Raw genomic sequence first — 26,263 nt, 5'->3', positions numbered from 1 at the left:
CCTCCGTCTGCATTGTGCGCCGCTCATGTGCAGTCCGAGGGACTGTGCATACGCAGCAACCCCGCATGCACTCCGGCAACATCGCAGGGACGGGCTCCTGTCCTTTCGGAGCCCGTCTCCCTGCATGAGCCGGTACATACATTCAGCCGCTATGATCGCATTTTGCAATGCGATCATGGGCGGTACTGGATGCCCTGATCGCATTGCAAAATGCGATCATTAATAAATGCTCGCCATTGTGTGTGTGTGTCCATTATACCTGTGCCCGCAGGGGCTGTGTTCTCCCTATGCTTTATCTCTCGGATGGCTGTGTAATTTCAGTCACAGGGTCGCCCTATTTAGTGGTGCATTGTTTTACCAAGTTATCTAAACTAAATCTCTTTAATTGCTCCTGGAGAATAAATATTGTCAGTTATGTTTTTTTATAAAATTCATGGCTTATTTGCATTGTCCTTACTGCCTGGTCTGTGCGGAGTTCTATTTTCATTCCCTTTCCCCGTTACTATGTCTTGCTTACCTAACCTAGCATTTCCTTTGGGATGGGTAAGGGATGCCAGCTCTCAGGATTCTGGCAGTCAAAATCATGACGCCAGCATCCCGACAGGGATAGGATACCTACACCTGCCAATCGGTATCCAAACCCTCCCTCTCCCTACCCCTAACCATTCCTCCCCAGTGCCTAAATCTCACCTCCCCCTCCCTGCACCCTAACCCTCCCCCATAGTGCCTGACTCTCCCTCTCTATGCCTAGCCCTCCCCCATAGTGCCTAACCATAACCCTCCCCCCTTAGTGCCTAACCCTCCTCCTATATGCCTAAACCTCCCCCCTAGTCCCTAACCCTACCCTCCCCGTAGTGACTAAACCTAACCTCTCCCTCCCTAAACTTAATGCCTAGTACACGCTAGAAGATATGTACATATCGGGCACATCGGCCAGTGTGTACCCGCTATGTCACTGACGAAGCATGCTCCTGCGCTTCGTCAGCGACATTGCCCATCAGACCTAGGGGGATGGTATACTTATTCAATGGGGAAGGATGTATCTGTTTTTTACTTGGGGAGATAATAGTGTCTATGCTGGGGATAGTGTATTAATGTATGTGCGTGGGTATAATTATTGTGTTTCTGCGTGTGTAAGGGTGTAGTCATATTAACTGTAATATGTGGGTCAATCATGGTCTCTGCATTATCTGGCATTCCCTACGATTCTCTCTGCATTATCTGGCGGTTACTAGGACTCTCTCTGCATTATCTGGTGGTTACTAGGACTCTCTCTGCATTATCTGGCATTTACAGCGACTCTCTGCATTATCTGGCATTCACTGCAACTCTCTGCATTATCTGGCATTCACTGCGACTCTGCATTATCTGGCATTCACTGCAACTCTCTCTGCATTATCTGTCGGTTACTACGACTCTCTCTACATTATCTGGCATTCACTGCGACTCTCTCTGCATCATCTGGTGGTTACTATGACGCTCTCTGCATTAACTGGCATTCACTGCAACTCTCTCTGCAATATCTGGAGGTTACTACGACTCTCTCTGCATTATCTGGCATTCACTGCGACTCTCTGCATCATCTGGCGGTTACTATGATGCTCTCTGCATTATTTGGTGGTTACTACGACTCTCCATTATCTGGCGGTTATTACGATGCTCTCTGCATTATCTGGCAGTCACTCTGAAGCTCTCTGCATTATCTGGCGGTTACTACGACGCTCTCTGCATTATATGGCGGTTACTATGACTCTCTGCATTATCTGGTGGTTACTACGACTCTGCATTATCTGGCGGTTACTATGACTCTCTCTGCATTATATGGCGGTTACTACGACTCTGCATTATATGGCGGTTACTACGACTCTCTACATTATCTGGCGGTTACTACGACGTTCTCTGCATTATATGGCAGTTACTACGATGCTCTGCATTATCTGGCGGTCACTGCGACGCTCTCTGCATTATATGGTGGTCACTGGGATGTTTCCTGTATTATCTGATGGTATGTTAATTCAAATATTCTACTTTATTTTCTAGAAAATGCTAAATGGTTTCTGCCATGTTGGTAAATGGAATAATAATGCAGCTGTCATTATGTTATTTTTTGTATGTGTTACTGATACAAATGTTCCTGGTAGTTTGTGTTACTGTAGGTCGCAGCCATCCCACCAGGCGCAGAGTAGGTGGAGGTCAAGTTCTTATAGAAGATCCAAATGGAGACTATCCCCCATTACCGATTTGTAACCTATTTTACTGATAATGGAAGTAGCTTCCTAGGGGTGTAAGTGAAGGTCTATGAGCCCCAGTAAAACTCTGCTAGATTGACAACTAAACATCCTGCTCTCACATTTTATTACCAATGTTACTGAATTGTCCTCCTGTATTGCTTTGAAACATTTATTCAAAGTATATTTATTTGGTAATCTAGCCACCATGTGCAACAAACATGTAAATGGTAGGAAAAGGCTCCAATGCGGTGGAAGTACACTGTGGCATGTGTATAAGGGGCACTACTACTGTGGCATGTGTATAACGGGCACTACTGTATAGCGTAACATGAATAAGGGGCACTACTACTGTGGCATGTGAATAAGGGGCACTACTGTGTAGCGTAACATGAATAAGGGGCACTACTACTGTGGCATGTGTATAAGGGGCACTACTACTGTGGTATGTATATAAGGGGCACTACTACTGTGGCATGTGTATAAGGGGCACTACTACTGTGGCATGTGTATAAGGGGCACTACTGTGTAGTGTAACATGAATAAAGGGGCACTACTACTGTGGCATGTGTATAAGGGGTACTACTGTGTAGCGTAACATGAATAAGGGACAGTACTACTGTGGCATGTGAATAAGGGGCACTACTGTGTAGCGTTACATGAATAAGGGGCACTACTACTGTGGCATGTGTATAAGGGGCACTACTACTGTGGTATGTGTATAAGGGGCACTACTGTGTAGTGTAACATGAATAAAGGGGCACTACTACTGTGGCATGTGTATAAGGGGTACTACTGTGTAGCATAACATGAATAACGGGCACTACTACTGTGGCATGTGTATAAGGGGCACTACTGTGTAGCGTAACATGAATAAGGGACACTACTATATGGTGTAATGTGAGTCGGGCACTATGTGGAGTAATGTGAATAAGATTGTGCTGCGTGTGGCGTAATTTAAATCGGGGGTCCGAATGCGCCGTCAAGCTCCTTACTTGTGACACCACAGTTCTTCAGGGTGCGCTGTACCTTTATAGAACATGGGTGATAGGGCGCAAATTTATAGATTGCAGGGGGGCACCAAAAACCCTAGCACCGGCCCTGCACAGGGCCTGTTCCTACACTAGTGCAATGTACATTCTACATGGCATAATGACAGGCTGATTCTTACGTCAGCCAGTGCGCTCCGGGGATTTGCGTTCGCCTGTGGAGCACAACCCGATAGCTGTCCTAAGCAGTGTCCCCCTCCCTCAGCCTCCACTGTCTGCCTACCCACCTATGTAATGGGTCGCACTGTACTCTAGAGCTGCTCCCTGGAGGTCTGCTGAGCCACGCAAGGAGCAGAGGGGGAGGAGACTCAGGAGAGGGGTAGTAGCTGGCATGCTGCGGTGTGGATGGGAGAAGCAGGAAACACCAGGTGCTGCTTTCCGGTCACACTGGCTGTTCTGTGTGAGGGCGGCTGCTGCATTCAGCACTGTTCATGGATGTAGAGATAGCGGCTGGGATCTGGGAACAGCAGAGATGAGGTGACCCCCATAGATTTTCCTTCTGCATACTGTGTGTGACCTTCCCAGCAAGTCCTTCCACTCCAATGCTTCCCACTGCTATTCCCATCCTGCCCCCTGCCTCCCACTGCTATTCCCATCCTGCCCCTGCCTCCCACTGCTATTCCCATCCTGCCCCCTGCCTCCCACTGGTACTCCCAACCTGCCCCCTGCCTCCCACTGCTATTCCCACCAGCAGCATCATAATGTATGGGGCTTGCAAAGTTTTTAAATGTACTTAGTTCTTAACCATAACAGATATGTAATCTTTATACGTTGTCTTCTTTTTTTTTTTTGAGGGGAGGGGGCGCCAGAATTTTTTTGGCAGGTGGGAGCAAAATTTATAGTTACGCCACTGGTTACCACTCTATCCTTTTTCTTATATAAGTTCTATCACTGTAGCGTTTTAGTTCTGTTTGTTCTTTTACAACTTTGCCCGTGTCTTCTGAGCAAGTGTGGATTGTGGGCCATTCATTTATTTATTGGAGCATGGGATGGCAAGATGGACGGCCCTGTTAGGTGGCCGTCAGGTTCGGTGGTCTTGGTGTCCGAGTTATGCATTGGTCGGCTCTTTGTACTTTCTGTTTTATCATGAGAAGCGCTGTGGGGGCATGTCATGGTTGGCGATTCACCTTGGAGGCAATGGTATTGGACAGTCGGGAGTATTTAGCTGATCTTGTGTATGCAGGCTGGCTTGGCCACCCTATGGTCATGGTGGCATGAGGTGTGCTTGGTGTGGTCGGATGTTGTCCCTGACCATGTATGAATGGTTTCTAGAGACCTTTTGGCCTTGGATACGGCTCGCCGGAAGTTTAATAGGGCTATTTCTTGTTTTGCCTCCGGGTCTGGTGATTTGTTGGTGTGGCACCCAAGTTTGCGTTTGGAACAAGTTAAATTTTTCCTCTCATTTGTCAGAGTTATGGTAGGTGTGTTTTTGGGTGTTGTTTTTCTTTTTGGATGCGGGCTAGTGTTTTGTTCTGGGTGGCAGGCTGCGGTTCTTTGAACCTGGTGTTGGCGGGAAGGTGTCTTTATTTTAGAATAAGTTAGTTGTAAGTTGTTATAGTGTCTTTAATTGCAATAAAGTTATGGACACCTTATAAGCTGTGAGGTGGTCTAAATTGACTGTAAATGACAGGAAATTAATGAATTAGCTTTTTTTGTAAATTTTTGTAAAAAATCCAAATCCAAAGCCAGTCACAGCAGGTTTGGCAAATCCAAAACCAGATGATGAATCAGAGCCAAATCCAAATCCAGCAAAAATGGTCCGGAGCACTTCACTACTCAATACACACATAAATTACATGGTAATGGTGGTAGAACCAGAGGGTGCAGGTGGTATGGGGCACTGGAGAGGGTGGGGAGTGGGGGACCCCAACCAGGGCTGGCGCTGCCATTAGCCAGCTGCCTGGAGTGCTGGCCACTGGAGAGCACCGCTGGTTTCATTAAGTGTAGTGCGGTCCACACTGCACAGTAACAAACAAACCGCCGCCGGTTGTGTGTTTGTTTTAGCAGCCGGTGAGAGTCAGACAGACTCTTATTGGCTGCTGCGCCCACTGCCGGAGCCAGCTGGAGCTCACTCATGAGCTCCACCAACCGGCTCCCACAGTGGGTGAAGGGTGAGATGTCATGATGTCTCTCCCATTGTGCAGAGCAGGAGAACAGAGGAGCTGATGGCGGCGGGCACAGGAGCGGGGATTCAGGTAAGTATAATGTTTAATGTCTGTCTGTGTGTCTATTTTATGTATACAGGGCATTGCATAGGGGGACCACTACTGTGGGGCACTGTATAAGGGACCCTGCATAGGTGTTGCCAACTACTGGGGGCACTGTATAAGGGGCACTGCATAGGGAGACCACTACTGGGGGGCTCTCCATAGGGGGGACCACTACTGGGTCACTGCATAGGTGGGGCCACTACTGGGGGCACTGTATAAGGGGCACTACTGGGGGCACTATATAAGGGGCATTACTGAGGGCACTGTATAAGGGGCACTGCATAGGGTGGCACAGCATAGGGGGACTACTGAGGGCACGTTATAAGGGGCACTACTAAGGGCACTGTATAAGGGGCACTACTGGGGGCACTGTATAAGGGGTACTGCATAGGGAAACCACTACTTGGGGCATAGCATAGGGGGGCCACTACTGGGGACACTGTATAAGGGGCACTACTGAGGGCACTGTTTAAGGGGCACAGCATAGGGGGCCCACTACTGGGGTCACTTTATAAGTACCACTATAGGGGGCACTGAATAGGGGGACCACTACTGGGCACGGCATAGGGGGGACCACTACTGGGGGCACTGTATAAGGGCTTGTGTAGCTATCTGAGGGAAGAGGGGTGGCGCTAGGCTGAAGCTATGCCTGCTTGCACTGGCCCTGACCCCTGCAAATAAGAATTGTGTGCCCAGCAAATGATTCTACAATGTTAATGTAAATTACAGATATTATTCAGCATATACTGTAAGAGGCTACAGATCATGGGAACAAATAGTAACTTTGGTGATCCATGAGTTTGTAGAGGAGCCGGCTGCCCCATCTAAAATGCCAGCAGGGCGGAATGGTGATGAGACCATGGGCCTGATTTAGAGATGGACGCAACGCCGTTGCTTCCATAGTTTTAATGATTATCGGTTATCTGTGCATGTGTCTGAGTCACGCTGCACGTGCGCAATTTTCATTGTCACTCGCAGTGAGGATCTATTCGCAAAGTGACTGACAGGCAGGGACAGTTTGTGGGTGGCAATAAGGGAGATGGCGAATCAAACGCAGGCGTGTCGTGACCATTTCCGGGGGCATGTCTCTGCCTGCAACTGCGATCCCGTAAGTAATAAAAATGTCTCCGGCGTCTCAGTTCAGCATTAGCGTACATCTGTGAATCAGGCCCTATCTGTGGGGCGTGCAGGAGGTAATGCTTGCTGACATACAGCATTCCGTGTAGTATAAATCACGCTGTATGGTATAGAGCGTAATGACGAGTGGATGATTTTTCTTATATGCATTAAAGGAATAAGTGAGTCAATCAGGTTTCTCATACACAGAGGTAGGAAAATATATTATTTTATTAATAGTTATACCTCATACACATTCTGCAGCACTTTACATGATGATATTGCTGACTTGAGGATCCAGAAGATGTTATTACTGACATGTGGAGGGCAGAGCAGATGCCATGTGGAGGGCAGAGCAGATGACATGTGGAGGACACAACAGATGACATGTGGAGGACACAGCAGATGACATGTGGAGGGCACAGCAGATAACATGTGGAGGGCACAGGAAATGACACACTGATGATGTAGAGGGCACAGCAGATGACACACTGATGATGTGGAGGGCACATCAGATGACACACTGATGATGTGGAGGGTAGAGCAGATGACACACTGATGCCAGGTGGAGGGCACAGCACATGACACACTGATGATGTGGAGGACACAGCAGATGACACACTGGAGGGCACAGCAGATGATAGCAGATGACATGTGGAGGGCACAGCAGATGACACACTGGAGGGCACAGCAGATGACACACTGATGACATGTGGAGGGCACAGAAGATGACACACTGGAGGGCACAGCAGATGACACACTGATAACATGTGGAGGGCACAGAAGATGACACACTGATGATGTGGAGGACACAGCAGATGACACACTGATGACATGTGGAGGACACAGCAGATGTTACAGCTGAGATAGTTGGTAGCAGAATGAGGATGGAGCCGGTGTCCTCTGATGTGATGTACTGGGTGAGATGTTACCTGCAGTGCATTATGAAGTCTGCATTGTCCTCCACCTGTCACTTGTAAATGAGAACCCACGGAACAGGCGGTTCTCCTTTATAGACATCGGTGGCTCCTGTGCTTCTGGTGGTGACAGCAGCTCATCCAGGGGTACATTTTCCCTGATAGTAACTGGGGTCTACGAAGAAGATGAATCAGATTGGTCACATAATAGACAGGTAAATGCCGAACTAATTGGGCAATTTGTCACTGTATGTGTCATAATAACGGAGAATAATAACTAGATAGTGTGCAAGCTCTTCCCGCTATTCTATGTTATGGTATCCTATATGCTGCATGATAACATAAAACATCAATATATTAATACAGAGCTGCTACCAGAAATGAGAAAATTACGTGACAGAGATATGTAACCGAATTGACGAGATACCTGGCTGATTTTTGGGTTATTACATTTTCCTTTATACATTATAAATATTTTTGAAAGGAAAAAATTACAGTAAATTTGTAGAAAGTAGCATAAACAAATAAAGTAAAATTTTGTCTTTTTTTTTGCAATTGAAGTACTAACTAAGAAAGGTTATATAAGTCCTCTAAGAATCATTGAAAAAACAGTGTGCTTGCAGCCTGTCACTGCCCTGCAATTCCTCATGTTGGCCAGCAGGGGCGAGGTGGAAGAGCGAATGCCCAATCGTTAGAGTTTTATGGAATTTTCAAAAACATTCCATAAAATATTCTCCTCAATTTGCATTTGGCCACAACAGACTAAGGGGCCTATCCATCATTACATAATTATCACTAGTGATAACTATGTTTTAAACTTGATGCAAGTTTAAAAAATATTTTGGAGGTATATTTCATGCCTCCCTAACTAAAGTATCACTTCCTAAAAGCTGCGCTTTCTGGGAAGTCAGCTAATCGGAAAAGTGATACTTTTCCCCGGCAGCTAAAGTATCCGTAAGGATTTCCTCACTGCTGAATGTCACCCCCTGCCCATCCCAGGCGGTACGGTGAGCTCAGACAGTGGTCTTGCACGCTTCCACCCCTTGCCGGTGTCTGATCCGGCTATCCCCTCACAGCGGCTCACCCCTCCCACCCCTGCGGCCGTTAGATTCTTATCCTGCCGGCCCCCTCTCCACCCCCACCCCGTGTGCGATCCGGCTCCTCCGTGGCTGTAGCTGCACAATCTTCCCCCTGCAGGCGAGCACAAGAGGACCTGAGGAGGAAGCCTGTGACAGCCCGGAGCCACCGGAGGTAAGTAACAAGCAGAAGGGATCTGAATAGACCCCTTTGCTGCACAAGCTTCCCTGTAATCGGCAGCTTGTGCATGGTATCGGGTGCTGTACCCCATCTCAGGGATTCTATTCAGCACAATGCTGAACAGCCCCAGGAGGGTGCGAGGAGATATCCAACTAAAGTGCCAGCCGCAATGCAGTTATCCATCTTAGCACGGCGCTAGCAGCCTCGTGGCTGGCACTTTAGTCGGAGAATGACGGTTCTCTCGACTAAACACTCAGGTTAAGTCGTGGAAACTGGCATTCTCCGACTTAACTGCTTCCCAACAAAGTTAAATATTGCTGTGAATTGAATAGCTCCAGGAGCTCCCTTCCAGCACTATTCAACATCACAATGCATTGAATCACCCCCCCGTGTATGCACTTCACTCATAACACATCGCAGGGAATGTTAATCTCTTTTTGCCGATAACAGATAATTGATAAATATGCTCCTAGGTATTCATCTAATCTGAATTTACCAATAACGTGAGGAACGCCATTGTATCACCAGGACTTCGCAAATCTGTGACACAGAATATTCTGCCAGAAGATTCGCTTTTGTTTGACAATTTCCTACAAAGTCACTTATCTCTCCTCATTAACATCCATCTCTGCACCCAGTAGTCTATGGGATAATGTGACTGCATGATAGCGCACACATGGCATAAACTCCCATCTTATTCATATACTTACAGGCTGCAAAATAAATGGGGGAGTTGTTCTTCCAGCCTCCAATTCCTCCCAGTTGATTGGGCAGAAAAATGGATGACCTCTCAGATTGCTGCACATCACCTGTCTCTTCTTTGGGGACTTGCTTAGGAGCTATCGTAGAGATAAACAGAAACGTATAGGCTGTTAATGGCAGACAAGCACCATTAGACCAATTTCATCCTTATTCCTTATGGCACTTTATTCTCAGGACGACATGTATAAAATCCTTTACCTTTGTTTTTCAACTACAGTTGCTGGAGACTTATTAAACATAAATGCTATTCTTCTAGTAAAATAATATTTGTGACGTTAATTGTCTGTGGAATAGCACCCAGTAGCCGTAGAGCTGCTACCGAGCCGCCTGGATCTTCCTTAGTAAGGACATTCCCAGCATTTAGCTTTATCCTGGTACCAGTTGTCCTGCGCCCTCATCATGATGTCATGACAGCACATGTTTGGGGGTCAGGGCTGGCAAAGTGCGAATTCTTGCCCTGTTATGGCCGTGACTGTATCATTATTCTATATTGTATTTTACTAGTATTTATCAGAAAGTGAGTCCTCCAAAAGAGGAGACAATATGGGAAGTAATATGTATAACTAAAGATCTGATCAGTGACATAAAACCCTTTTCCTGCCACTGCTAATCCGACGCCAATGCAGCCAGGTCTCCTATATGCCTTACTTTATGCCTAGCTAATAATGACAAATAGAAGGTATGTAATAATATTATCCAAAGCCTATTCCAACTGAAGCTTCATGATAGCTGCCCTGTAAATGGGCAATCTTCTCAGAGCAAACTTCTCACCCGGCCATCGAATACCCTTTCTCCACTGGCACAATAACCCAAGTTATTGCCGGATGTATCCGGGCCACGGCTCAGTGTAAAAGGGTCCTTGAAAGAATAACCCAGGTCTTGTGACCCCTGAATCCAACCCTGGTCACTGAAGGACCCAGGTTTTGGTGCAGTGTAAACAGCGTGACCCGGGTCACGGTGACCAGGGGCATGCTTCAAACCAGCTAATTGGTTGGCTTCAGTAACGCTTGGAGTTGACATCATCTACAAGCATCCACTGTAACATTGGAAGACCTGGGTCACGGAAGAGCCGAGTCCGTTGTGAACAGCTAGACCCAGAAAATAACCCAGGTCCAGCTGCCAGTGTAAAAGGGGTAAAACCTGGCTGCGAGCTGTGCTCAGTGTCTCAGGTTGGAGACGGGTTTTTGGTGGAAAAGTGGTATTACACATTGCTGCCTTGCTGCTGTAGTTACATTTGAGGGGTATGGCTATAACTAGATGGGAATGCTGTGACTGTAGACACTTAGGGGTATATTTACTAAGGCGCGGGTTTTTAGAAGTGGAAATGTTGCCCACAGCAACCAATCAGATCCTACTTAACATTTATCTAGCACCCTATAGAAAATAATAGCTAAATTCTGATTGGTGGCTATGGACAATATCTCCACTTCTAAAACCCTGCACTTTAGTAATTATACCCCTTATAGCCTTATTTACTGCAGGGATGGGGAACCTCAGGCCCGGGGGCCATATAAGGCCCGCGGAGTCATTTGGTCTGCCCCTCGTAGCTTTTTTCTGCTAGCCTCATGTGGCCATCAGTGTGCCTAGAATGGCGCCCTGCAGCCATAATCTATGCAGCAGTGCCACCTGGAGCGTCCTTAGGACGCTTCAGACAGTCACACCACTGCCCTTACAGCTCCTCGTTGCTGTAATCACCGGCAATTGTGACCCGCGCCTCCGTGTGACTTCACATGGAGGGGGCGTGGCCTGCACCTGGCCCGCGCATAATGTTATATATATCAAAATGGCCCTCGGCAGCAAAAAGGTTCCCCACCCCTGATTTAGTGTGTGCTTAGTTATAATCTAGGTCTTATTTCCTCTGTGACTCCATGTTCTCCGGACCCAGTTATACGCGTGTTTATACTCACTCTATGAAGGATGTTCCGGATCTCTGGATCAAGGTTCTTTGGATACGTCGGGGCATCATACATAACAGAATACTCAATCTTAATGGTCTCCTCACCGGCATAAAATGGGTAGGACCCAGTGGCCATCTGATAGAAAATGACCCCAAATGAAAAGATGTCCACCATGCTGTTATATGGTAAATCACAAAGTATCTGTGACAACACGGAGAAACAAACAGTTAGTACATTGTCCATCCTGGCAGGAGACACCGAGTTAGGCTGTTATTTGTACATACTGGTCCTAACATGCACGCTGCTGCGAAAACCGCAGCCATTTTCCTGGTGTTTTGCGTATACGCTGTGAGGAAATCATTACAAAAATGGCATCCGCACCATTTCCTCGGTGATCTGCGCATGTGAAATAGACTCCAGGCACACACTAGTGCCCAGAGTCTATTGATTCTACGGTGGCCGGCCAGCCACGTCAGTTAGTGGCTGGCCGCTGGAGTGAGAGGAGGGGGCCTTTGACGGGGGAAGCACATGGGCCCCCTCCTCTCTAAAGACGCCTCTGGTGTCACCCCTCGGTCGGTGACACCCGGGTGCGGCCCACACCCCCTGCACCCCCTTGTGACGTCACTGGGACCAGGATATGGTGGGATAAATATGGAAATGACGACATGAGTAGCCTGTAGGGGAAGACTGTGTTACTTACCTCTGGGGCCATGTAACCTGGGGTCCCCACACACTCGCTGATCGTTTTATGGCCGTGGATATTCTTCACTGCCAGGCCGAAATCGGCAATCTTCACATGGCCGGCTGCATCCAGGAGAATGTTGTCTGGTTTCATGTCCCTGTGAGGAGAGTGAGTGTAAGTTCTGTTTGTCAGAGAACTACCAGCTGTAGAACTTGGATTATTGTGGAGAAAGGTCCCCAGAGTGACATAATAAAAACCATTAGAGTGTCACAGTGCTGGATGCAACAATGCAGAATGCAGCTCACCACGTATGCACCAAGCTCCGGAATTGCATACATTCCGAGGCTTGGATGTAGTGGGTAATGCCATGTTTAGATGGCTTTGTCCAATAGAAGCCTATGGGCTTGAATTCGGAACTCCCCCTGCTAGGGATACCTCCCTACACTCGCTGCGGCGTGTGCGTCACTCAACGCATACGCAAAAGGACTTCAGGGTAATAAACCCGGGTTTCTTCTATCGCAAAAGACAGCCCTTACCGGGAGAGTTGTCCTTTGATTTTTTCAAGCATACGGCGTTAATAAATAATGTTATGCTTGCAGTGAGTGGTGGGATGCATCGCATGCAAAATGCACAGCATCCTGCACCCCGCCCACAGTGCGACGAAGGGACCTGTAACATGAGATGTGGTCACTAGGATGACAGTCGCTGCGGAGATCAGCTGCATACAGTCAGTATCCATGGGGTGGGATGAAGGGGGAGATAAGATCGGTGCTTGGAGCGGTCATAACAGTCTTACCCCAAATATCATGATGATACCCAGAAATGAATGACAAGGACATAACAGCTACACTGTAACTCTATGAGGGGGTTACTATATGTGATCATTAGAAATAATATGTTACCTGTGAACGATTCCCCTCGTGTGCAGGAAGCGCAGCCCACATACAAGTTCTGCTGCTATAAATCTGATGGGGAAGAAAGAAAATAATTATCAGTAGAAATATTGTGAAAGTGAGATGACTGATAATAATGAGATGGCACATTCCCCCTGATATCGTCACGGGAAACATTGTCACACAGGCTTCCTGTACGGCTAAGTAACACACTGGAGCCCTAAGTCCAGGAGACTCTTTATTATACACAGACCTGTCACCATGGAAACCTATAATGGTCCGGCCTGGATTTGTTATGCTGGGTGCACACTATGAGATCCATTGAACGCTCTATCGTTACGACACAAAACGGAATAACAGTTAGTGTGGATCGCATAGTGTGTACAGACTTTCTGGGTGCTACCACGGTTGCATGAGATATCGTCTGGTCGGCCGACATATCGTCCTGGTACACATTGGCAAGTGTGTACCCAGCTTTAGGCTGCATGGGCCGTGCCCTACTGCATTAGATGTACAGAGGTGCTGTTACTATCTCTCATATTAATAATGATATTTACATATTATAAACATTGGGCCAGATAGGCTGAATTATTTCCATATATTGCTGTTATACTGATAGGATGCTATGGGGGATGGGCACCAAGATGTGGAGATAGGGGAGCGGTTATGGGGCAACAATGAAAGGAGCCTAGTGGGAGAAACAATGGAAATTTGGGCTAATCTTACACCACAGCCAGACACCGGCCTCAGCACTGAATGTACCCATTGTCACTCTTACCTTGTAGTACTGATGTCAAAAGGGGCTCTGCAATTTATGAATTGGGTCAGGTCTCCCCCACTCAGGTACTCCATGATGAAAACTACATGGTCCTGTGTAAGGAACAGAGAGCATGGCATCAGTTATATTATGGGCATTACTCTGACACACAGCAGACAATACTCCCCACATACCTCCCAAAATTTGTCCTAGGCGAATCGGGTCTTCTACGCGCCAAAGTTGGCGTGGCTGGATGGTACGCCCCCATTTACATCACTAAGGGGCGTGCCCAGTATCTTCGAGTTGCTGGGCTACCCCCGGGCTTCCCCCCCGTACTGTTAATAGATGCTGTGCGCATGCGCACTTCAACTATTCTCACTCTACACACCCGTTGCTCTGCGCTGCAGAACAGCACTGTATGCTTCCCCCCAACTTCCCCCCCACCGCGGGACATTGCGGCCCGTGGGTGGGACAGCGGGACAGTCCCAGAAAATGGGACTGTCCCACTGAATGCGGGACAGTTGGGCGGTATGTCACCATGCTTGCCTACTATCCCGAAATGGCAGACAGCCTCCGGAAAATTGGGTGGAGCTCCCGTCCACCTGGAAAAGTGGGTGAGATTCCCGGGCCAGATGCCACCCCTGAACCCCACTGCACTCTATCTGCAGCCGTCTACTTGAGGTTGGTCTGAGGGGGAGGGGGGGGGCGGTAATCCGTGTAATCTCCAGCATTGTGTAGCGAAGGGCCGGGTCATGATGATGTGATCACATCTTCACTCCAATGCCGCATCCTGTGCCAGCCACTCCTTTTCCTATGCCACACCACGCCCCCCGCTATGCCGACCATGGACACACACCCTAACAAAAAAAATGGAAAGAAAAAAATAATATTTGCAGCGCAGGGCAAAGTCATGTGCCCCTTAGCCAGGCAAATCCTGGGGGGCATACAGTCATTGTAATCGCTCCTCTTCCCTCCACTGATCCAGAGAAGACTGCTGCTGCTGGTCAGCCTCCCTGGTCCCACCACAGCACAGTATACATCAGGGTCTGCTGGGCTGGGGAGACACAGACTGCTGCTGCTGACAGGTAAAGGGGGAGGGGCACAGCGTACTCTGGTGGAACGGTAACCTGATAGGAAAAGTGTTACCGTTACCACAGCAAGAACGGTTGTGTTATGTGTTATGTGTTATTACCTTGTTCCTCATACACATTATTCAGTTAATTTACATAATCTATATTTGCAATAACATAGCCAGCAAGCTATGGCATTGGATAGTCTGGCTGTGACCTATAGGAGGAAGGTGATACATACAAGTGTCTGAGAACAAGAACTATTATAATGAACCAATGAGATACAATAAATATTTTATTTTTATTAAGCAAAACTGTTACTTGGTGTAATAAGACGTTAGTCATCATTGTGACAGAGACTCTTACCGGTGTCTGGAGCGCGGCATATCCATGCGTGAAGAACGCGCTCTCCCCAGTTATTTCCAGGATGTCTCTCTCTATGAACATGGAGTTCCTAAAGCTGCTCACTAATGTCCTCTTTTGTACCATTTTCACAGCCAGCCGCTGTCTGGTGATGGTATGGGAAGCCAGCAACACCTGGATGAGACAGAGAGTGAGGACTGGGACCCCAGGGAGCAGTGCAGTATGTAATGCAGGCCGGGGGTGACGTTACATCATTGGTACTAAGGGACAGAAGCAATGCACAGTGGGCCTGATTTAGCATGGAATGCAAGGCTGCATTTGCACGTATCCGGTCGCTGTGAAAATATACTAATGAATGCGATCACACGGCAACTGCAACACTATACCAAGATGCCAACCGCTGTATTAAGCCGCTCACTTCCCATTACATAAATCCACAATTCAGTGCAAACATCGGTAACATTGAGTAACATCGAACCCATACGCACAGTTGTGATTGACCTGACCATACGTCACAGACTGCTAAACTTCCTGTCGCCATCTAGACCTCGCGTATGCTATTGCAGGGGCTTCATTATGCACGCCCCTAATGGCATTCAAACGCACAGGCATGCCTGCTTTCCACCGACCACCCCCATACGGTCACTTCCTGTCAATCAATGTGCGATGGAACTGCGTGCTAACTGTGATCGCTTCCCTATCGCAGCTCCTGGTTCGCGCACACGCACTGCGTCTTATACGCATGCGCAGAATGCAAACATCAGCCGGCTGCGTGCGAAGGCATCACTGCAATCCAACCTGAATCAGGCTCAGTGTCCTCAGCTGCGGAGCCTGCAGAGCCAACGCTCCCAGAGATCATTGTATAAACAGTAGGTGACAAGACAAAGTGACCACAGCGTTCTTCAGAACAAGGTGAGAACACACCCCCCCTGTGCCATCTGTAATCTGACTGTCAGTCACCGCACCCCACATACACTAACATCAGGAAGTGCTGCCTGTCGCTGCAAGAGACCACTCCCCCACACTGGGGACCCCCTACACATAGCGATAGCATCAGCATGGGGGAGCACTATGGCATATGTGAACTGAGGTTTCTGTGTGGCATAATGGGAACTGGGGCACTACAGTGGACTTAACACATTTGTGGTGCTGTGAGTATTTTCACATTATACTTTTTAATAACATCGCCAACATATTTTATTCATCATTTAATGGGTAGGGGCCCCCACATGTTAGCTGCCCTGGGGCCCTTACAAACCTTGATGAGGAGTCCAAAAGCAAATATGGAGGAAGAACAAGGAATACGCTGCTGTTTCCTTCAGAGTTGCCTTTTCAAATGGTCCCCATTGTATTTTTAATGGAGAGCGCCCATTGTGTATTTAATGGCTGATAAATAATGTTCTGCTCACTTACCTTCCCGAAACTGCCCTCTCCGATCTTTCCATGGAAGGTTAAACTTTCCATCAGGTGAGAGGCAGCCGATGTCTCAGGGGAGCCGGCTGGGGGGTTCTTACTTCCACCTTGTGATATAAATAGAAATCAGCATTTTTTATTGAAATTAACTTTGTGTTTTTTTTCAGGGCTGTAACTAGGGTAGTGTGACCAGTGCCATGGCACAGGGCACCGCAGGACAGGGGGCGCTGCTTGTGCCTGTCAATTTCCCTGTTTATTATAATTCTCACTTGTAGCTTCCTCTTCTTTTATCCCCAGCATCTCCTGGCTTCTCCTATCTCTTCCCTGGCCCATCCCCATGAGGCCATGGCCCTTTTTTGGGTACACTTTCTTATGTCCCAATTTGAAAAATGAAGGGGCCGGGGGACACCTATGCTTTTTCTGGCACAGGGCACCAAAAAGTCTAGTTACGGCTCTGGTTTTTTTTCTGCTAATGTAACTTTTTAAATGTTACAGATAAGTATAGCATAGAGGGCGGGATGCATCAAGCCCAAAATGCGGTCAAAACCCAACAACTGCTGTTTTCTGAGGTTTGATCACATTCCCCATATGCCCCAAGCTCAGAAAAGCAAAACTTTGTGGAGCTTGTACTCCATAGCCTAATAGGAGCTTATTGTCTTCTTACCGCATAATTCCCCGACAGGGATCCAATAGGATCCTTCCCAGTGTCCCCCGCAACTTGTGCTGGCCGACAGACACGCATGTGCAGAAGGACTCCTGGGTCATAAACCTGGAAGTTCGCACACCGGCTCTTATTGGAAGAGCTGTCCTTTACATTTATAATCACAGTTGTACATACATACCGCACTACTGTATGCGACTAGTGGTGTAATGTATGACATCCAAAATGCGATGCATGATATATCCTGCCCAGAAAGAGAGAAGTATACAACTGGGGTAATGTGTTATGAACCATTAGGTTACAGTATTAATGCTGGTTTTCTGTAGAACCCAGTCAGTATATTATTACTTGGCTTTATCATATGTTCTTGGGGTGCGACAGAGATGAAACAGATTAATAAGGGGTAAATCATCCTGACTACAACATTGGATAGGACAATAGAACAACAAAGTGACAGGTGCTGTAGAATAGTAATTATTATATAATAAAGAGGTTGCATAGAGCTGGGTGATAGGGAAAAGACGTGAAGAGCGGCGAGAGGTCAGAGAGGGGTAAATATATTATACCTATGACAACGTATACAGAATAGTGATAATACTGCTTATAGAGAGAGAAGGAAAAGTGGGGCTATCTAATAGAGCTCATTACGCCTGAGCCAGAGATGGACGCAGTACACACAGCAGCATCAGTGTCTTTGGACGCAGCTGCAGTGTGTAAATACTAGGGGTGTGCACCGGACACTTTTCGTGTTTTGTGTTTTGGTTTTGGATCTGGATCTTTCTTCGTGTTTTGGATCTGGATTGGTTTTGCCAAAACCACCCTTCCGTGTTTTGGGTTCTGGGTTTTGTGTTTTGGATCTGGATTTTTTCTTAAAAAATAAAAAAAAACGCTAAAATCACATAAATGGGCCTTTTTTTGTTCCTACGCTATTAATAACCCCAATAACATTAATTTCCACTCATTTCCACTCTATTCTGAACACCTCACACCTCACAATATTGTTTTTAGGCCAAAAGGTTGTACCGAGGAAGCTGGATGACTATGCTAAGCGACACAAGGGGGCGGCACAAACACGTGGCCCATCTAGGAGTGGCACTGCAGTGGCAGACAGGAAGCCAATCAGCGTTATGGTGCCCATTTGCATGTAGCACGAACCCGGGAGATCCGTGCTACATGCATCTGTGTGATTGGCACAGAGCAATGACAGGTCCGTGAGACCCGTCTGTGCTGCTGTGGTAAAAAAAAAAAAAAAAAACCTGTGTAAAAAAAGAAAAAAATGGCGTGCACCCCCCCAAAAAAGAGCAACCAGCCCCGGGCATTAGTAACCCAGTGCTGGGTGTGCTTAAATACAGGGGACAAACGACGTAGGGGTCCCCTGTACTTAAGCACAACCAGCACCGGGCTAGTCAGAACCAGCGCTGGTTGCCAAAATACGGGGGACAAACGACGTAGGGGTCCCCCGTATTCTGCGCAACCAGCTCTGGGCTCTGATCCGGTCCTGGTTCTGGAAATATAGGGGACAAAAAATGAGTAGGGTTCCCCTGTATGTTCCAGAACCAGCACTGGACTTTTTCTAGCGGGGGGCTGATGCCACAGCCAGGGGAGCCCTTTCACCGGGCCCCCCAGCCGCAGCATCAACCCTGACCGCTAGTCAGCCCAGGCCGGGGATCCCTGGAGAGCTGGGGACCCCCCCAATAAAGGGGTCACCCTCTCCAGGGCACCCCAGGCCCAGGCTGATAGTCCGGGGCTATCCCCGCCACCCCTGGTGGTGGTGGGTGGCGGGTTGATTGTGTGGTGTGGTGTAAATAAAGAATATCAAACATTGTCTTTACAAGTAGAACTGCAAGTCCCAGCTAGCCTGCCCCGCATGCTGGTACTTGGAGAACCACAAGTACCAGCATGCAGGGCATTAAGGGCCCACTAGTACCTGTAGTTCACCTGTAAAAAAAATGTTTAAAAAAACACAGGACACACACACCGTGACAGTATAAGTTTATTAAACATACATACACACACACACATGTACACATACTCACCTATGTAACCTGTAGCATCGGTCCACTTGTCCGGTAAAGTATCCCTAGGGGACCTGTGAAAAAAAACATACTCACCATCTCCTATGCGAGGTTCTGTCCTCTTCGTTCCAAAGTAGGCATCCCCGGACTTGGCAAAAAAAAAAACGAAAACGCGATCCACGAACTTAGTACCGTTCTATAGAACGTTACTTCCCGAATGAGAGCTTAGCGGCGGGGTATCACCATGGAAACACCGCTGCTAAGCGTTCATTGGCTGAGAGAGGTCATCTCCCGTCTCTCAGCCAATGAACGGCTCCCTCCATTGTAGTCAATGGTGGGAACCGCAGGGTAAACTTTAATAACCTTGCGGCTCCCAGCATTGACTACAATGGAGGGAGCCGTTCATTGGCTGAGAGAGACGGGAGATGGCCTCTCTCAGCCAATGAACGCTTAGCAGCGGGGTTTCCATGGTGATACCCCGCCGCTAAGCTCTCATTCGGGAAGTACCGTTCTATAGAACGGTACTAAGTTCGTGGATCGCGTTTTCGTTTTTTTTTTTTGCCAAGTCCGGGGATGCCTACTTTGGAACGAAGAGGACAGAACCTCGCATAGGAGATGGTGAGTATGTTTTTTTTCACAGGTCCCCTATGGATACTTTACCGGACAAGTGGACCGATGCTACAGGGTTACATAGGTGAGTATGTGTACATGTGTGTGTGTGTGTGTGTATGTATGTTTAATAAACTTATACTGTCACGGTGTGTGTGTCCTGTGTTTTTTTTTAACATTTTTTTACAGGTGAACTACAGGTACTAGTGGGCCCTTAATGCCCTGCATGCTGGTACTTGTGGTTCTCCAAGTACCAGCATGCGGGGCAGGCTTGCTGGGACTTGCAGTTCTACTTGTAAAGACAATGTTTGATATTCTTTATTTACACCACACCACACAATCAACCCGCCACCCACCGCCACCAGGGGTGGCGGGGGATAGCCCCGGGCTATCAGCATGGGCCTGGGGAGCCCTGGAGAGGGTGACCCCTTTATTGGGGGGGTCCCCAGCTCTCCAGGGATCCCCGGCCTGGGCTGACTAGCGGTCAGGGCTGATGCTGCGGCTGGGGGGCCCGGTGAAAGTGCTCCCCTGGCTGTGGCATCAGCCCCCCGCTAGAAAAAGTCCAGTGCTGGTTCTGGAACATACAGGGGAACCCTACTCATTTTTTTCCCCTGTATTTCCAGAACCAGGACTGGATCAGAGCCCAGAGCTGGTTGCGCAGAATACGGGGGACCCCTACGTCGTTTGTCCCCCGTATTTTGGCAACCAGCTCTGGTTCTGACTAGCCCAGTGCCGGTTGTGTTTAAGTACAGGGGACCCCTATGTCGTTTGTCCCCTGTATTTAAGCACACCCAGCACTGGGTCACTAATGCCCGGGGCTGGTTGCTCTTTTTTTGGGGGGGGGCACGCCATTTTTTTCTCTTTTTACACAGGTTTTTTTTTTTTTTATTACCACAGCAGCACAGACGGGTCTCACGGACCCGTTAGTGCTCTGTGTCAATGACACAGATGCAAGTAGCACGGATCTCCTGGTCCGTGCGTGCATCTGTGTCATTGAAATACACAGCAGCACAGACGGGTCTCACTGACCCATCTGTGCTCTGTGTCACTGTCAATCACACAGATGCATGTAGCACGGATCTCACGAGTCCGTGCTACATGCAAATGAGCACCATAATGCTGATTGGCTGAGAGCCGTGACAGACGGCTCTGTCAGCCAATCAGCACTTTGCCCATTAAAGGCAAAGGCATTTTTTTTAAAATGGCCGCTCGAGGCAAAACCTCGAGATCCGACAGCAGATCTCGAGGTTTTGCCTCGGGAGAGGGATCCGGGGCAGACAGGGAGATCCGAGCTTGGGCTCGGATCGCCCCGGATCCCCGAAGTTCGGGTGGGTTCGGTTCTCAGGGAACCGAACCCGCTCATCCCTAGTAAATACACTGCTGCGTCCGAGAATCCACTGCTGCACCACCCCTCCCCGCTCCCAAATGGCCGCAACCTGTCAACCAGGCTGTGGATTAGGGGGCACTGCGTGCAATGAGGCAGGACCCGTTCTGCACATGTGTAGTCCCCCCACCATTGGGTTTGAGTACAACTCTGAATCAGGCCCAGTTAGGGAAAGAGAAGGTTTAGCAGAGAAATGCACCAGTTTGCTGCTAGATCATAATGATTTACCTGTAAAATAATAAATCTTTGTGTTGTGTACATGGGGCCTGAGTTACTGCACAGGAGATAAATACAATCATGTCACATACAATGTATCACACGGTGCCAGTATTGCGAGCTGCATGTAACAAACACTTAGCGCCCCTTGTGCTTGGTGAAGCGGTACTGAGGACCTCATACAGAGTTGGTCATTGCGGCTGCACGGTCGTAAAGGGAAAAGGGGGCGGATATGCAAATGATGCACTCGCAAGTTGCGTCCTTAAGATCGGATCGTTAGCTGGCCGACCAAGGGGAGGATGCGGCCGTAAGACAAAAAATACGCCCCCTTCTCATACGCATTACACGTCATCTCCGGCCATATAAGGATTAATCGAGACCATCGGTAACCATTGGAACTGGTCGTAGAGCTTAAGGTTGACCATACCCTCTCTTAAGCACTACGATCAGGTCAGTGTACAAACCACCCATGTCACGTGTGCCATGACACTACTTTGTTAATTATGCACTCCCATAAAAACGCCGTTCGCATAATTAGGCACGCCTGCGTTCGGATCTCCACTCCCCCGTTTTCAAGCACCTTCCCCTGTTACCACCCATAAACGCCTCATTCTGTCACTCTACCCGGCCCAGTCTCCTCCCTCAACAGCCCTGACATCAGTACTACTGTACCTGACACCTCACTTACTTCTGTAATAAAATTTACAATACATTTCATATTTTTTAATAAAAATAATTTACCTGCTGTTGTCTTAAATTTCTTTTTACCGCCATTGCCCTCAGTTGTGTGAGACCGCTTATTGCCCCTCCGGTGTGACACAGCCATGGCTGTACTGATGGGCGCGCTGGGTCCCTCACCTGGATCTTCTGGCTCCTCCATTTTCTTTTTTTTATTCCTCCTGCTGTCCTCCATCTTGTCTAGGGGCCTCTTAATGGCCGCTCTGTTACTGCTGGTCTTATCCACCTTCCTCCTCTTATTTGGGGCCTCATCTGACGGCTTCTTAGATCTAGTCTGCCTCTTTTTGCTCTTCTTTTGGAGAGTCTTTGAGGCCGTCTCAGCTGCCCGGTTCTCCTCGCTCACCTGAGTGTCTCCTTTCTCTAGGATATTGGGAAGGTCTCCTCTCACTTCACGTACATCCTCCTTATTCCTCCCGCTAGGAGCCTCTAGCTCCTCTGCAGCGCACCTGTTCTTCTTTGGTCGCTTTCTCTTTTTTGTTTTCATGTTATATATTATATAATAAACACAAGCTCACTAAGCACAAGATAAGCACCTTACCACTGGAAATGGTGAAGGTACAAAGAGGGAAATTATGTTGATAAGTCACTGAGCCAGCAGCCAGGTGACATCACAAAGCAGTTTGTGACATCACTGTCCCTAACACTCTTGGTTCTAAGGGTTGAGAATCCTTGGGGCTGTGTCTAATATATGTATATATTAGGGATGTGCATATTATATACACACACATACAACAAATGAAAAAACGCTATATGTCAGAGGTTCCCCAAACTCGCCACTACAGTCCAGGTTTGAGGATATCCATGCTTGAGCCCAGAAGGTTAAATCAAATTGACTGAGGTGCTAATTAGGTCACCTGTGCTAAAGCATGTATAGCCTTAAAACCTGTACTGTAATGGCAGAGTTTGGGAACATCTGTCATATGTGATATCATAAGTGTAATAGAATAAAAGTGTCCTTTTGAAACAGTGTCAGTCTAGAGTGATTAAACAGGCTCATTTGAAAGTATAACCCTTCACCAAATCATCCAAAAATAAGGTGATAACTGACTGTCTCTACTGGCTGCTGTTATTTATTATATATATATATTATGGCCATAGGCCATTTTTCTGCCTTAAACCCTCTGATTATCTCTTATTATTCTCAGCTGGTGTTAGACAGGATCGCCAAATTACTGCCCACCCTCTTCCTAGTACTCACTACGGCCTTCTGGGCATGCCTGGGACTAGTACATGTGCAGTGATTCCAGGCTAGGCTTTAGGTTCATTAACGAAATCACCCATTGGACTGCCATGTGAATGGTGTTCCCGAATGCGACTGGCCCAATAACAGAGCTGCATATCTGCATATTGGTACCAGGGAGTAATTTAAAATTATCCATTCTCCCTTCCCGACAGGGGTAGCCCTGCCCTGTGCAGCATTGGTTGTCATTGCGCTTGGCGACGCCATGCCTGACTCGGTGCAATCGAAAATGGGGTGTGGCCTAATTACCATAGACCACGCCCCTAAATGACGATATATGTGGACATGCCTGCATGGCACACCTCCGGTGTAACGTCAGGCTGGGGGAGATCCCAGCACTTCCCCCAGCCATCTCCCTGCACAGAATGGATGCCATGTGCATGCGCGCAGCTTACATTCAGCTACTCCAGGGTCCTGCACTGCCACACTGCTGCAGCGGTGGGGCTGCCCAACCTCCCGACCAGGCCACCCGTGGGACACTTCGGCCCACTGGTGGAATAGCGGGACAGTGCTAAAATAGGGATGTTGACAAGGGGTGCGCCCCCTATGGGGTGGCGCCCCTGTTCGACCGCACAAGTCGAACATTCCTCGAGCCAGCCCTGCTTCCCGATCCCTCATTGTGAGGCTGATTCAGCGACAGATTCATCACCTCCCTGTACATGTTGCATCTGCTGGTGACTAAGGGACACTTTGTTCTCTAGTGAGATAATATTCTGGCCCAATCACCATACTATAAATCAGTGCCCCCCCTTCCCCACCCCGCACAATACAATGATACAAATTGCTGTACAATAATAATGTACAATAAAGGGAAGGACACTACACCAACTGCACCACTCCACTATAAACTCTAGTCATGCAGCAGGGAAAAGCCCAGGACCTTCATCCAGAGGCAAACCTTAATTTTTGCGGGGGCCCCACATGGAAAATTAAATGGGCCCCTTAAAACAATGTAGTATATAAACTATGTTAAAACAAATATTATGGGGGTTATTTATCAAAGTGTGATGAACCTCAGATCTGGCCATACTTGCTGACATTCTGGCTGCCCCCTCTGGGTTGGGATAGAGGGGGAGTGTGGGTCGGCATAGCGGGGGGCGTGATGCAGCATAGGGGTGTGTGGCAGGGGACATGTTGCTGAACTGGGGGTAGAGTGGGGGCATGACCGTACAATAGCGTCATCTTGGCCCATCCCCGCTACACAATGCCAACAATACCAGCACTGTGCAGCAGGGAACGAGACCATGATGACACAATTTAGCGCAAATCGCATCATCTCCCCCCTCTATACATTCACGTAAGGGGGAGATTTATCAAATCTTAGAGAGAGAGAAAGTACCAACCAATCAGCTTCTGTCATATTACAGGCTGTGCTAGGAAAATGACATACCTCCCAACATGACCCTCTCCAGGAGGGACACAATGCTCTGGTCCTGGACTTCCCAGGTAATTTATTATTGGTGGTGGCTCCAGGGGTGGGGCTGCAGTACAGTCCAAAATTCAAATAGGGGAGTCACACCAACTGCCAGTGAGTCCCAGCCAGTGATGGTTGGCAGTGTGTGAAATGACAGTTGGTGTGACTCCCCTATTTGAATTTTGAACTGTGCTGCAGCCCCGCCTCTTACCAGGGAAGTCCAGGACCTGAGCATTGTGTCCCTCCTGGAGAGGGTCATGCTGGGAGGTATGCAATGACAGTTAGAATTGAAATTGATTGGTTGCTATGAGAAAGTTCTCCACTTTATCTCTCTCCAAAGGGTAAATTTACTAATGTGAGAGTTTTTAGAAGTGGAGGTGTTGCCCATAGCAACCAATCAGATTCTAGCTATGATCTTCATGTACAGACCACCCGATATATATTGTGCCGTCACATCTGCTGTCGCTGGGTGCACACATCATCTAGATTTAAGAACTGGTTAAGCTGATCCACATGTGGACTAACTGCCACCAGCACCTACTGCTGACAGAAGTGGAGATGTTGCCCATAGCAACCAATCAGATTGTACTTATTTATCTAGCACCTTCTAGAAGATAATAGCTATAATCTGATTGCATTGCATTGTAGATATGGGGGAGTGGCCACAATGACGCATGCCACCCAATCATGCTGTTCTGTGCAAATGTGTACAACATATGTCTAAGATAATAGACAAATAGACAAAAGTACAATTTTAAAAAACGTAAAATCTTCTTTCAATTAATTATATACAAGTTTTTTTTTTCCCCTGTGTGTACTGGGGTGATTCAGCATTGCACGCTGAATGCAGATTACAGATAATCGTGAATCTGCGCATGCAGAGGACCCATTCTGCGACTGTACAGAATTGGTCCAGTGTAAACTCACGCAGTCCCTTCAATGCTTCTGCCTGATTGACAGGCAGAGGCATTTAAGGGGTGGTGCGGGGACAGGGCTGGCCATCGTGCCGGCAAATGGGTGCGTGTCCGTCCCGTTATCCGGGAGTGGTAAGGGCCTGGACTGCATCGACGGACACAGTTTCCTCGTCTCGCAAGCTGGCCAGCCCGAGTAAGGTGAAGCTTACTTAGCTTGCTGGTGGCCCGGCGCTGTCCACCATCATGACCGATGGTCGTTTTGTTGATCCCAGTCTGAGATCTCGCTTGCAGTGCTGGGCTTGCAAATGCAGCAAGGGGTGTCAGGTACATTTGCGTTCATTGCTGAATCAGCCCCAATGACTGTTCTAAGCTATACTAAGCTAACCTATAATAATTACACAACACATGATCTTTTCAAACTATAAAGATTTATTTTTAACAATTTTAAAATAATTTT

General features: G+C 47.9%; 1 protein-coding gene across 1 annotated transcript; it reads right to left on the bottom strand.

Moving 5' to 3' along the window:
* Window positions 1-7,545: 7,545 nt before the first annotated feature.
* Window positions 7,546-22,722, bottom strand: LOC148538579 (protein kinase C delta type-like). The gene is made up of 9 exons (XM_088453190.1): window positions 22,242-22,722; window positions 16,616-16,722; window positions 15,206-15,376; window positions 13,791-13,882; window positions 13,022-13,084; window positions 12,138-12,276; window positions 11,447-11,638; window positions 9,488-9,616; window positions 7,546-7,695 (listed from the first exon to the last, which is right to left on the bottom strand). The coding sequence occupies exons 1-9, from the start codon at window positions 22,720-22,722 to the stop codon at window positions 7,546-7,548; spliced, it is 1,524 nt and encodes a 507-aa protein (XP_088309316.1).
* Window positions 22,723-26,263: the final 3,541 nt, after the last annotated feature.

The sequence above is a fragment of the Taudactylus pleione genome, unplaced genomic scaffold (genome assembly GCF_031769625.1).
Source record: "Taudactylus pleione unplaced genomic scaffold, aTauple2 ptg000039l, whole genome shotgun sequence".
NCBI lineage: Eukaryota > Metazoa > Chordata > Amphibia > Anura > Myobatrachidae > Taudactylus > Taudactylus pleione.
The sequence above is the reverse complement of the archived record's forward strand: the minus strand, read 5'-3'. Positions and strand labels throughout refer to the sequence as shown.

Bases quoted from the DNA above. Each gene is read 5' to 3' on its own strand.
- LOC148538579 (XM_088453190.1), bottom strand. From the start codon at position 22,722: ATGAAAACAAAAAAGAGAAAGCGACCAAAGAAGAACAGGTGCGCTGCA. The intron at 13,883-15,205 runs GTAAGAGTCTCT...TTCCTTACACAG, and splicing joins ATGCCGCGCTCCAGACACCG to GACCATGTAGTTTTCATCAT. The intron at 13,085-13,790 runs GTAAGAGTGACA...CTTCCCCATCAG, and splicing joins TTTGACATCAGTACTACAAG to ATTTATAGCAGCAGAACTTG.